At 42.2% G+C, this 12,924-nt stretch overlaps 1 protein-coding gene across 1 annotated transcript in view; it reads left to right on the top strand.

The window, feature by feature from the left end:
• LOC115197349 (guanine nucleotide-binding protein G(i) subunit alpha-1) overlaps nucleotides 1-12,924 on the top strand; it is a 60,452-nt gene that overhangs the window by 35,739 nt on the left and 11,789 nt on the right. The window contains exons 5-8 of the mRNA XM_029758767.1: nucleotides 4,933-5,061; nucleotides 5,297-5,426; nucleotides 8,877-9,030; nucleotides 9,304-9,495. Of these exons, the coding sequence (XP_029614627.1) occupies nucleotides 4,933-5,061; nucleotides 5,297-5,426; nucleotides 8,877-9,030; nucleotides 9,304-9,494 (604 nt within the window). The 3' untranslated portion in view covers nucleotide 9,495. The remainder of the gene's footprint in view (nucleotides 1-4,932; nucleotides 5,062-5,296; nucleotides 5,427-8,876; nucleotides 9,031-9,303; nucleotides 9,496-12,924) is intronic.

Here is a 12,924-nt window from a genome sequence, read left to right as displayed (position 1 = left end):
TCAAATACTTATTTCCCTCGTTAAAATGCAAATCAATTTAACATTTTTGACATGCGTTTTTCAGGATTTTTTGTTGTTGTTATTCTGTCTCTCATTGTTCAAATAAACCTACCATTAAAATTATAGACTGATCCTTTTTTTGTCAGTGGGCAAATGTACAAAATCAGCAGGGGATCAAATACTTTTTTCCCCTCACTGTAGCTGTGCCACCAGAGACTCTGTGTTCGAGCCCAGGCTCTGTCGCAGCCGGCTGCGACCGGGAGGCCCATGGGGCGGCGCACAATTGGCTTAGCGTCTCGTCCGGGTTAGGGAGGAGGGTTTGGCCGGCAGCGATATCCTTGTCTCATCGCGCACTAGCGATTCCTGTGGCGGGCCGGGCGCAGTGCACGCTGACCAGGTCGCTAGGTGTATGGTGTTTCCTCCGACACCTTGGTGCGGCTGGCTTCCTGGTTGGATGCGCGCTATGTTAAGAAGCAGTGCGGCTTGGTTGGGTTGTGTTTCGGAGTACGCATGGCTCTCGACCTTCGCCTCTCCCGAGTCCGTGCGGGAGTTGTAGCGATGAGACAAGACAGTGACTACTAACAATTGGATACCACAAAATTGGGGAGAAAAAGGGGGTTAAAATTTATGAAGAAATTAGGTAAAATTGATTTAAGTTGGGGTGGTAAGTGCAGCACAATGCACAAAACTAAATGCCTTACCAATCTAGCTAGCTAGTAACATAATTAAGTCACAATGGATTAATTTCCATGAAGCAGCTGCCTGTAGCTGGCTGCCGAGAGTCAATGCCGTGTCTTTCTACGTAGCTAGCTGGCTAATGTTAGCCAGCTAGCAAAAACTGTATCTGTGGGCTGTTTGCGATTGTGGAGAATTAATTAAGTTGTCTTTGTCATCTTGCTAGCTAGTTATTCAGCCGTGGCCAAATTTACGTTTGCGCAGTTTGTTTTTCAGCTTTCCTTTTCCCTCAGTTTTTTCAGGGTTTCGCTCTCAATCACTTTGTTTTATTTTTATTTTTTTACTTCAATTTTGTTGTTTTTGTAAGGCCACAATGCTTAAACCACATCAGGAGCCACTTTGTAGGTATGGAAAAAATAGATATTTTCATTTTTGTGTGTAGTTACCCTTTAATGCAAGTGTGCACCAGCAAGAGACCATTGTTTGGTAAGCGATGTTTCTATAGTGCTCATGTGATTGCAAAGTTTGCTAAACAGATGGCTACTGGATTGATGCAAATAATCATATTCTGCCAGGTAGGCATAGGCTACGTTGTAGTGAACAATTGAGAAGGTTTTTGGGAAAGCCTTTCCATCTTTACCAGAAGAAGGTTTTCATTAGTGTAATCGCCAACGGCTACACAAAGTAGACATACACTACCATTCAAAAGTTTGGGGTCACTTAGAAATGTCCTGGTTTTTGAAAGAAAAGCAAATTTTTCTGTCCATTTTAAAATAACTTCAAATTGATCAGAAATGCAGTGTAGACATTGTTAATATTGTAAAGGACTATTGTAGCTGGAAATGGCTGATTTTTAATAGAACATCTACATTGGTGTTCAGCGGTCCATTATCAGCAACCATCACTCCTGTGTTCCGATGGCACGTTGTGTTAGCTAATCTAAGTTTATCATTTTAAAAGGCTAATTGATCATTAGAAAACCCTTTTGCAATTATGTTAGCACAGCTGAAAAACTGTTGTCCTAATTAAAGAAGTAATAAAACTGTCCGCCTTTATACTAGTTGAGTATCTGGAGCATCAGCATTTGTGGGTTCGATTACAGGCTCAAAATGGTCAGAAACAAAGAACTTCTGAAACTCGTCAGTCTATTCTTGTTCTGAAGATCTCGTACAACGCTGTGTACTACTCCCTTCACAGAACAGTGCAAACTGGTTCTAACCAGAATCGAAAGAGTGGGAGGCCCCGGTGCACAACTGAGCAGGAGGACAAGTACATTAGTGTCTAGTTTGAGACACAGACACCTCACAAGTCCTCAACGTTGCCACGTTGAAAGTCACGGAGCGCTTCAGTAAGGTCATTCTACTGCCAAAGTTTGTCTATGGAGATTGCATGGCTGTGTGCTCGATTTTTATACACCTGTCAGCAATGGGTGTGGCTGAAATATCTGAATCCACTCATTTGAAGGGGTGTCCACATACATTTTGTTTATATACAGTGCATTTAGAAAGTATTCAGTCCCCTTGACTTTTTCCACATTTCATTACATTACAGCTTTATTCTAAAATGGATTAAATACATTTTTTTTACAGAAATCTACACACAATACCCCATAATTACAAAGCAAAAACAGGTTTAGATATTTTTGCACATTTATAAAAAAAGATACCTAATTTACGTACGCATTCAGACCCTTTGCTATGAGATTCGAAATTGAGCTCAGGTGCATCCTGTTTCCATTGATCATCCTTGATGTTGTTACAACCTTGATTGGAATCCACCTATGGTAAATTCAATTGATTGGACATGATTTGGAAAGGCACACACCTATCTATATAAGGTACCATAGTTTAGCAACAACCAAGCCATGAGGTCAAAGGAATTGTCCGTGGAGCTCATAGACAGGATTGTGTCGAGGCACAAATCTGGAGAAGGGTAGCAAAACAATTCTGCAGCATTGAAGGTCCCCAAGAACAACGTGGCCTCCATCATTCTTAAATGGAATAAGGTTGGTACCACCAAGACTCTTCCTAGTGCTGGCCGCCTGGCCAACTGAGCAATCGGGGGGGAAGGGGCTTGGTCAGGGAGGTGACCAAGAACCCGATGGTCACTCTGACAGAGCTCTAGAGTACCTCTATGGAGAACCTTCCAGAAGGACAACGACCCTAAGCACGCAGGAGTGGTTTCAGGACAAAACTCTTAATTTCCTTCAGTTGCCCCGCAAGAGCCTGGACTTGAACCCAATCGAACATCTCTGGAGAGATATGAAAATAGCTGTTGAGTGATATTCCCCATCCAACCTGACAGAGCTTGAGAGGATCTGCAGAGAAGAATGGGAGAAACTCCCCAAATACATTTGTGCCAAGCTTGTAGCGTCATACCCAATAATATTCGAGGCTGTAATGGCTGCCAAAGGTGCTTCAACAAAGTACTGAGTTACTAGGTCTGAATACTTATGTAAATGTGATATTTCCATATTGTTTTATATTTTTTTGGCAAAAATTAATAAACCTTTTTTTGGCTTTGTCATTGTGGGGTATTGTGTGTAGATTGAGGGGAAACAATTTCATCAATTTTAGAATAAGGCTCTTGCGTAACAATGTGGAAAAAGTCAGGTCTGAATATTTTCCGAATGCACTATATATATATATATATATATATATATATATATATATATATTGTATTTTCATATTTGTCTTATTTTTATATACATACACACAACCAGTCAAGTTTGGACACCTGCTCATTCAAGGGTTTTTTTTTCTTTTTTTTTAACCATTTTCTACATTGTAGAATAATAGTGAAGACATCAAAACTATGAAATAACACATATGGAATCATGTAGTAACCAAGAAAAAAAGTGTTAAACAGATCAAAATATATTTTATATTTGAGATTCTTCAAAGTAGCCACCCTTTGCCTTGATGACAGCTTTGCACAGTTTTAGCATTCTCTCAACCAGCTTCATGAGGTGGTCACCTGGAATGCATTTAAATTAAAATGTTTTTGTGGAATTTCTTTCCTTAATGCGTTTGAGCCAATCAGTTGTGTTGTGGCAAGGTAGGGGTGGTATACAGAAGATGGGGCTATTTTGGCAAAAGACGAAGTCTATTATGGCAAGAACAGCTGAAATAAGCAAAGAGAAATGACAGTCCGTTACTTTAAGACATTAAGGTCAGTCAATCCGCAAAAACCATCAAGCACTATGATGAAACTGGTTCTCATGAGGACCACCACAGGAAAGGAAGACCCAGAGTTACCTCTGCTGCAGAGGATAAGTTAGAGTTAACTGCACCTCAGATTGCAGCCCACATAAATGCTTCAGAGTTTGAGTAACCGACACATCTCAACATCAACTGTTCAGAGGAGACTGTGTGAATCAGGCTTTCATGGTCAAGCATGGAGGAGATAGTGTGGGGTGCTTTGATGGTGACAGTATGTAATTTATTTAGTATTCAAGGCACACTTAACCAGCATGGCTGCCACAGTATTATGCAGCGATACTCCATCCCATCTGGTTTGCACTTAGTGGGACTATAATTTTGTTTTTCAACAGGACAATGACCCAAAACACATCTTGAGGCTGTGTAAGGGCTTTTTGACCAAGAAGGAGAGTGATGGTGTGCTGCATCAGGTGACCTGGCCTCCACAATCACCCAACCTCAACCCAATTGCTATGGTTTGGGATGAGTTGGACCGCAGAGTGAAGGAAAAGCAGCCAGCAAGTGCTAAGCATATGTTGGAACTACTTCAAGACTGTTGAAAAAGCATTCCTCATGAAGCTGGTTGAGAGAATGCCAAGAGTGTGCAAAGCTGTCAAGGCAAAGGATGGCTAATTTGAAGAATCTCAAATATAAAATATATTTTGATTTGGTTAAAACTTTTTGGGTACTACTTGATTCCATATGTTATTTCATAGTTTTGATGTCTTCACTATTATTATACAATGCAGAAAATGTTTTTCCTTTATATTTACTATTGAATGAGTAGGTGTGTCCAAGCTTTTGACTGGTACTGTATATTAGAAATGCAGGGCACTTTCGGACTTGATCTTTTTCGGAGGGGAGGTTTTTATATGGTGGCGCAGCCAAGTCCACAAGGAGGTGTTGTGCCCCTCTTACATTCTTTGGGGAGAACCTTGCGCACACTCACACTCCTTCAGAGTACACTAACATCCTTCACACAACTACAACAGACAGACCTCCCTATCCACCCCCCCCTCATCTCACTCCCACTCTCCTTCTGCCTTTTCTCTCTCAGTTATCTGAATGACCTGGATAGGATAGCCCACGGAGCATACGTACCCACCCAGCAGGATGTGCTGAGGACCAGGGTGAAGACCACCGGCATTGTGGAGACGCACTTCACTTTCAAAGACCTCCACTTCAAGTGAGACACAGTCCCTAGTGTACCCACTCTAAGTGTACCAACCTATCTCAATAGTCTAAGCCAACTCACGACACCCGCTGGGTGTGCGTCACCCTCTATATTCTATAGGGTTCAGTTCAGGGCTGAAGTTTGCTGGCTGTAGTGTTAATGAGTAGTGTGATGTTTGAAAATACTTTGAGTTTTCAGGTGTGTTTGCGCATACATGCTAAGTCTGTGTTTTATATTTTCTCCCCAGGATGTTTGACGTGGGGGGTCAGAGGTCCGAGAGGAAGAAGTGGATCCACTGCTTTGAGGGAGTCACTGCCATCATCTTCTGTGTGGCGCTGAGTGACTACGACCTGGTGCTGGCCGAGGACGAGGAGATGGTGAGATTCATCCTCCCTCACCCTCATTCTATCTCTCTCAGCCCCTGCTCATCAGTCACTGTTATTGTGCACTCTCCCTCTGTCAAAAAAAATATTGTCCCTTGTTCATTTTCATCCTTTCCTCATCCCCCTTCTTCTACACTTTTTCTCATGCTTTGCGCATTTGTCACCCCTTACTGGCGGGTAGGAGCGTTGGGCCAGTAACCGAAAGGTTGCTGGATTGAATCCCCGAGCTGACAAGGTAAAAATCTGTCATTCTGCCCCTGAGTAAGGCAGTTAACCCACTGTTCCCCGGGTGCCGATGACACTGGATGTCGATTTAAGGCAGCCACACGCACCTCTCTGATTCAGAGGGGTTGGGTTAAATGCCAAAGATGCATTTAGTTTTACTACTGACTAGGTATAGCCCTTTCCAAGTGATCTCTCGTTATTTCTCGTATAAAACAAGTGTATTGATTTTCACATTTTCCGCCCTTATTGCATCAAGACAAACTACATAACCGTAGCAACAGTTGTGATATCTGTTATTTATATATTTATATTATTATTATATTATTTATATATATATGTGTTATTTATTTCAAATAATGTACTTGTATGGTGTGTTACCCACAACCTGATGAATTTCCCTTGGGAGACTGGGGCTAGCCAAGGTTTGGGCGGTATCCATATTTTCTTATCGTCATACCGTCCTTCTCTCTTCTGGGATTTACGGTATTACCGTTTTAGTACACGAAGGCACTAAAAGTGGGAATAGGCCATTGGGCATATTGTACCAGAATGCTAACAAAATTAGCACAAGTACTAGCGAGTTTCCATAGAGGCTGCTAGCTAAATAGGCTAACGAGCGCAAATGAAAATAAACTTATTTCTAAAACAGGCAATCCAGCTCATAAGGTTATATAAGTATAGTTAGTAGCTACCAAATGTCATTTTGGGCAAGTTTGGACTTTTCCAAGCGACTGGGACACATTGAAAATTATAGTTTTGAGGCATGCTTGTCTGAAGGAAGCTCAGCACTGGCTCTGGAGCAGCATGTGTACATGGTGGGCCTGTCTGGAGTCGCTAGGGCAACGGGCCTGCCTGCTCTGCTCTGAGAAGAGGGGGGCGGAGCTGGCTGAGGGGCCGAGATCAGGAGGAGGAGAAAGAAACGCAAGAAAATCAAGATGGCAGTGGCAGCTGTACAGAACTCATCCAAAGCGCTTTGACTTCTCAAACACTGCAGAAAGCTAACACTATATGATGCCCGGTCTCCTTATTAATTCAGCTACTTACTTAGCGAACTATTAAGTTAAACCAAATACACAGCTGGACTTGCCAGCTTCCGCTTTCTCTCATTGTGCTATTTACAAACAAACACCTGACTGGGGCAGCAGGTAGCCTAGTAGTTGAAGCATTGGGCAGTAACCGAAAGGTTGCTGGATCAAATCCCTGAGCTTACAAGGTAAAAATGTAATTCTGCCCCTGAACAAGGCAGTTAACCCACTGTTCCCTGGTATGCTGTCATTGTAAATAAGAATTTGATCTTAACTGACTTCCCTAGTTAAATAAAGGTGAAATAAAAAATTGAATAAAAAAACTGTTCTGGGAACTAAGCATCATACTGTAAAGTAATCTCCTAATGTATTGCAGGTACTAATTTAAAGTAGCTAAAAATGTATTAAAAAACTTCAAAGAGATTGTTTTGAATAAGAAAAAGAAAAAAATATATAATCAAATTACCCAGGTATATGGTATACAGTGTCTTGCAAAAGTATTCACCCCCTTGGCGTTTTAGCTATTTTGTTGCATTACAACCTGTAATTTAAATTAGATTTTTATTTGGATTTCATATAATGGACATAGACAAAATAGTCCAAATTGGTGAAGTGAAATTTAAAAAATAACTTGTTTAAACAATTCTAAAAAATTAAAAACGGAAAAGTGGTGCGTGCATATGTATTCACCCTCTTTGCTATGAAGCCCCTAAATAAGATCTGGTGCAACCAATTACCGTTAGACTTCACATAATTAGTTAGATTGCACACAGGTGGACTTTATTTAAGTGTCACATGATCTGTGTGTATATATACACCTGTTCTGAAAGGCCCCAGAGTCTGCAACACATTTGACATTTTAGTCATTTAGCAGACGCTCTTATCCAGAGCGACTTACAGTAGTGAATGCATACATTTCATACATTCTTTTTCCCGTACTGGTCCCCCGTGGGAATCGAACCCACAACCCTGGCATTGCAAACACCATGCTCTACCAACTGAGCCACACGGGACTACCATTAAGCAAGGGGCACCACCAAGCAAGCGTCACCATGAAGATCAAGGAGCTCTCCAAACAGGTCAGGGACAAAGTTGTGGAGAACTACAGATCAGGGTTGGGTTATAAAAAAAATATCAAACTTTGAACATCCCATGGAGCACCATTAAATCCATTATTAAAAAATGGAAAGAATATGGCACCACAACAAACCTGCCAAATGAGGGCTGCCCACCAAAAACTCATGGACCAGGCAAGGAGGGCATTAATCAGAGCGGAAACAAAGAGACCCAAGATAACCCCGAAGGAGCTGCAAAGCTCCACAGCAGAGATTGGAGTATTTGTCCAGAAGACCACTTTAAGCCGTACACTCCACAGAGCTGGGCTTTATGGAAGAGTGGCTGGAAAAAAGCCGTTGCCTAAAGAAAGACAAAAGCAAACACGTTTGGTGTTTTCCAAAAGGCATGTGGGAGACTCCCCAAACATATGGAAGAAGGTACTCTGGTCAGAAGAGACAAATTTGAGCTTTTTGGCCATCAAGAAAAACACTGTCTGGCGCAAACCTAACATCTCTCATCACCCCGAGAACGCCATCCCAGCATCATGCTGTGGGGATGTTTTTCGGCAGGGACTGGGAAACTGGTCAGAAATTGAAGGAATGATGGATGGCGCTAAATACAGGGAAATTATTGAGAGGAAACCTGTTTCAATCTTCCAGAGATTTGAGACTGGGACGGAGGTTCACCTTCCAGCAGGACAATGACCCTAAGCATACTGCTAAAGCAACATTCGAGTGGTTTAAGGAGAAACATTTAAACATCTTGGAATGGCCTAGTCAAAGCCCAGACCTCAATCCAATTGAGAATCTGTGGTATGTTTAAATGATTGCTGTACACCAGTGGAACCCATCCAACTTGAAGGAGCTGGAGAAGTTTTGCCTTGAAGAATGGGCAAAAAGTTTGTAAGGAAATAAAATAGGAAAAATGCCAAGGGGGTGAATACTTTCGCAAGCCACTGTATACGGTACACCGTCCAAGCCTAGACTAGCCTGCCTGGTCCCAGATCTGTTTGTGCTGTCTTGCCAATACAATGGTCATTTTCACGGCAAGTCGGCTCAAACAGATCTGGGACCAGGCTATAATGGGACCACTGGACATGTAACTAAAAGCATTGTGTGGTTGTCTTTCTGTCCCTCAGAACCGGATGCATGAGAGCATGAAGCTGTTTGACTCTATCTGCAACAACAAGTGGTTCACAGACACCTCCATCATCCTTTTCCTCAACAAGAAGGATCTGTTCGAGGAGAAGATCAAGAAGAGTCCTCTCACTATCTGTTACCCGGAGTACACAGGTAAGAAACACACCATCTGTTACCCTATCTACAAATAATCTTGAATTCCAAATTCTGGTGAATCTGAAGTCTTGCTCAGGTCAATCGACTCGGAACACACAGCGCGTTCCAAGTCGTCTTAATTGCAGTCGCGTTGTGCAGATTATTAGATCTCGCAACACCTGGAAAAGTGTTTAACATCTCAGGAACTCCTAATGGTGAAGGAAAAACAAACGACCTAATGTTATAGGTATTTCTCTCACTCACTCTCTCTCCTTGCCCCGTCTCTCCGAGGTTCCAACACGTACGAGGAGGCGGCGGCCTACATCCAGTGTCAGTTTGAGGACCTGAACAAGAGGAAGGACACCAAGGAGATCTACACCCACTTCACCTGTGCCACCGACACCAAGAATGTGCAGTTTGTCTTCGACGCAGTCACCGACGTCATCATCAAGAACAACCTGAAGGACTGTGGCCTCTTCTAGGGTAGGCAAAACATAATTATAAACTGGGTGGTTCAGCCCTGAATGCTGATTGGCTGACAGCTGTATATCAGACCGTATACAACAGGTATGACAAAATATTAGTTTTTACTGCTCTAATTACTTTGGTAACCAGTTTATAATAGCAGAAAGGCATTTATAACATTCGCGACGTGATGCGTCGTGCCTAAGAACAGCCCTTAACTGTGGTATATTGGCTATATACCACAAACCCCCGAGGTGCCTTATTGCTTAAATATAATTTAGCGTGTATAACGTAATGTTATAAATACTCTGTTCCTAAAAGGCAATTAATTACATGCAGTAATAACAGAAAGGTTGTAATAAAGGTCCTGAACAGTCAATATGTTTTTCATGAAATTTGATGATACTTTGAAGACACCAGATCAAAGTAGAACTACCAAAGTATGAAAAATTACTGTTGCCGCTACACTGATAAAGTTTGATCATAAAGTTACTGGTTCCCTACCCCATGTCAAACACTTGGAATAAGTACCGCCTTGTAACCAACATCGCAGAAGGCGTGTTCGCAAAGGGGCGTGGTTTACATAGCTAGTGGCTAGTATACTGGTTCCAAAATTTGACTTCAGCGTGTCAGCAAATATAATTACAGGTTTCCTCTACTCATCTACAGTACCTTCAGAAAGTATTCACACCTCTTGACCTTTTCCTTATTTTGTTACTACAGCCTGAATTACATTTAGATTTTGTCACTGGCCAACACACAAATACCCCATAATGTCAAAGTGTAATGATGTTTTTAGAACTTTGTACAAATTAACAAATGTACAGCGGAAATGTCTCGAGTCAAATTTGCATAACAAGTCACAAAAGTTGCATGGACTTTCTGTGTGAAACAGTGTTTAACATAATTTTTCAATGACTTTTTCTGTACCCCACACACAGAATTGCCTGTAAAGTCCCTCAGTCGAGCAGTGAATTTCAAACACAGATTCAACCACAAAGACCAGGGAGATTTTCCAATGCCTCGCAAAGAAAGGCACCTATTGGTAGATGTTTTTTTTTTTTTTTTTTAAAGCAGACGTTGAATATCCCTTTGAGCATGGTGACGCAATTAATTACACTTTGGATGGTGTATCAATACACCCGGTCACTACAAAGATACAGGTGTCCTTCCTAACTCAGTTGCCGGAAAGGAAGGAAAACGCTCAGGGATTTCCCCATGAGGTCAATGGTGACTTTAAAACAGTTAGAGTTTAATGGCTGTGATAAGGTGCATTAGCATCCTCTCCTTCCGTTCCCTCCCGGCTCAATGGTCGTTCGATTACCCTTGGAGCTTTGGTGCAGTGGTTTAGATGTTACCACGTGGTGCTTCCTTCCACCTGTTCGTGTTGCTAAAAACCAAAGTCTGAGACCATGACAATTCCCACTCTCTCTTCACCTGACTCTATGCCTCCAGGATACCTTTCTGCTGGACTCCACAAAAATGAAAGCCCTAAAAAGCCTCCTCATGCTTTCGCCCAGTCTTCCCCTTTTCGCCCCCAGGTTCCGAGAGGTGTTCCCAAGCCATGTCATTTTCACTTTGTTCTCCTTCATTGCCACTTGATAGGTACGTGACCTGATAGGCAAGTGCGTATCCCTAATCAACTCTACATCCTCTTGAGGTAACTCAGCACTGTATATGCTTTCACATCAATGTCTTCAAAATGTTTAGAGTACAATTACCCCAACATCTATCCTCTTTCATATGATGCATTAACCAATAAAGCAGCTAACCCAACCCAACTATGATAAAGTAGCTCCTAGACCCAACCCATTTGCATGTTTACAGTGGAATCTAGTCTCTCTTTTTAGCTCCGCTTCCTCTGTCATGGAAGCTCACCCTGTCTTCAAGCTCACCCATTATGCCGCTGGACCTCACTTCTCGTGAGAACTATGCACCCAACGAAGAGAGACATGATCTTTACCGCTGCAGGTGCTGTAAGGAGTACTGTGTGTGGACCAGACCAATGCTGTCCCAACACCAACCCCACAACATGATGCCACCCGTGCTTCACGGTTGGGATGGTGTTCTTCGGCTTGCAAGCATCCCCCTTTTTTCTCCAAACATAACGATGGTCATTATGGCCAAACAGTTCTATTTTTGTTTCATCAGACCAGAGGACATTTCCCCAAAAAGTACAATCTTTGTCCCCATGTGCAGTTGCAAACTGTAGTCTGGCTTTTTTATGGCGATTTTAGAGCAGTGGCTTCTTTGCTGAGCGGTCTTTCAGGTTATGTCGATATAGGACTCGTTTTACTGTGGATATAGATACTTTTGTACCTGTTTCCTCCAGCATCTTCACAAGGTCCTTTGCTGTTGTTCTGGGATTGATTTGCACTTTTCGCACCAAAGTACGTTAATCTCTAGGAGACAGAATGCGTCTCCTTCCTGAGCGGTGTGACGGCTGCGTGGTCCCATGGTGTTTATACTTCCGTACTATTGTTTGTACAGATGAACGTGGTATCTTCAGGCGTTTGGAAATTGCTCCCAAGGATGAACCAGACTTGTGGAGGTCTACAATTTTTTCTGAGGTCTTGGCTGATTTCTTTTGATTTTCCCATGATGTCAAGCAAAGAGGCACTGAGTTTGAAGGTAGGCCTTGAAATGCATCCACAGAAGCTTCTAAAGCCATGACACAATTTTCTGGAATTTTCCAAGCTGTGTAAAGGCACAGTCAATTTAGTGTATGTAAACATCTGACCCACGAATTGTGATACAGTGAAATAATCTGTCTGTAAACAATTGTTGGAAAAATTACTTGTGTCATGCACAAAGTAGATGTCCTAACCGATTTGCCAAAACTACAATTTGTTAACAAGAAATTTGTGGAGTGGTTGGAAAAACGAGATTTAACTACTCCGACGACCTAAGTGTATTTAACACACTAGTCACTACTCTTAATGCACTTTAGTTTTAAACATACTACAACATTCTCAAATCAATTAGTCAATATACACTGCTCAAAAAAATAAAGGGAACACTTAAACAACACAATGTAACTCCAAGTCAATCACACTTCTGTGAAATCAAACTGTCCGCTTAGGAAGCAACACTGATTGACAATAAATTTCACATGCTGTTGTGCAAATGGAATAGACAACAGGTGGAAATTATAGGCAATTAGCAAGACACCCCCAATAAAGGAGTGGTTCTGCAGGTGGGGACCACAGACCACTTCTCAGTTCCTATGCTTCCTGGCTGATGTTTTGGTCACTTTTGAATGCTGGCAGTGCTTTCACTCTAATGGTAGCATGAGACAGAGTCTACAACCCACACAAGTGGCTCAGGTAGTGCAGCTCATCCAGGATGGCACATCAATGTGAGCTATTGCAAGAAGGTCTGCTGTGTCTGTCAGCGTAGTGTCCAGAGCATGGAGGCGCTACCAGGAGACAGGCCAGTACACCAGGA

Source organism: Salmo trutta, chromosome 7 (genome assembly GCF_901001165.1).
Source record: "Salmo trutta chromosome 7, fSalTru1.1, whole genome shotgun sequence".
NCBI classification, from domain to species: Eukaryota; Metazoa; Chordata; class Actinopteri; order Salmoniformes; family Salmonidae; genus Salmo; species Salmo trutta.
This window is presented reverse-complemented; position numbering and strand designations above follow the sequence as displayed.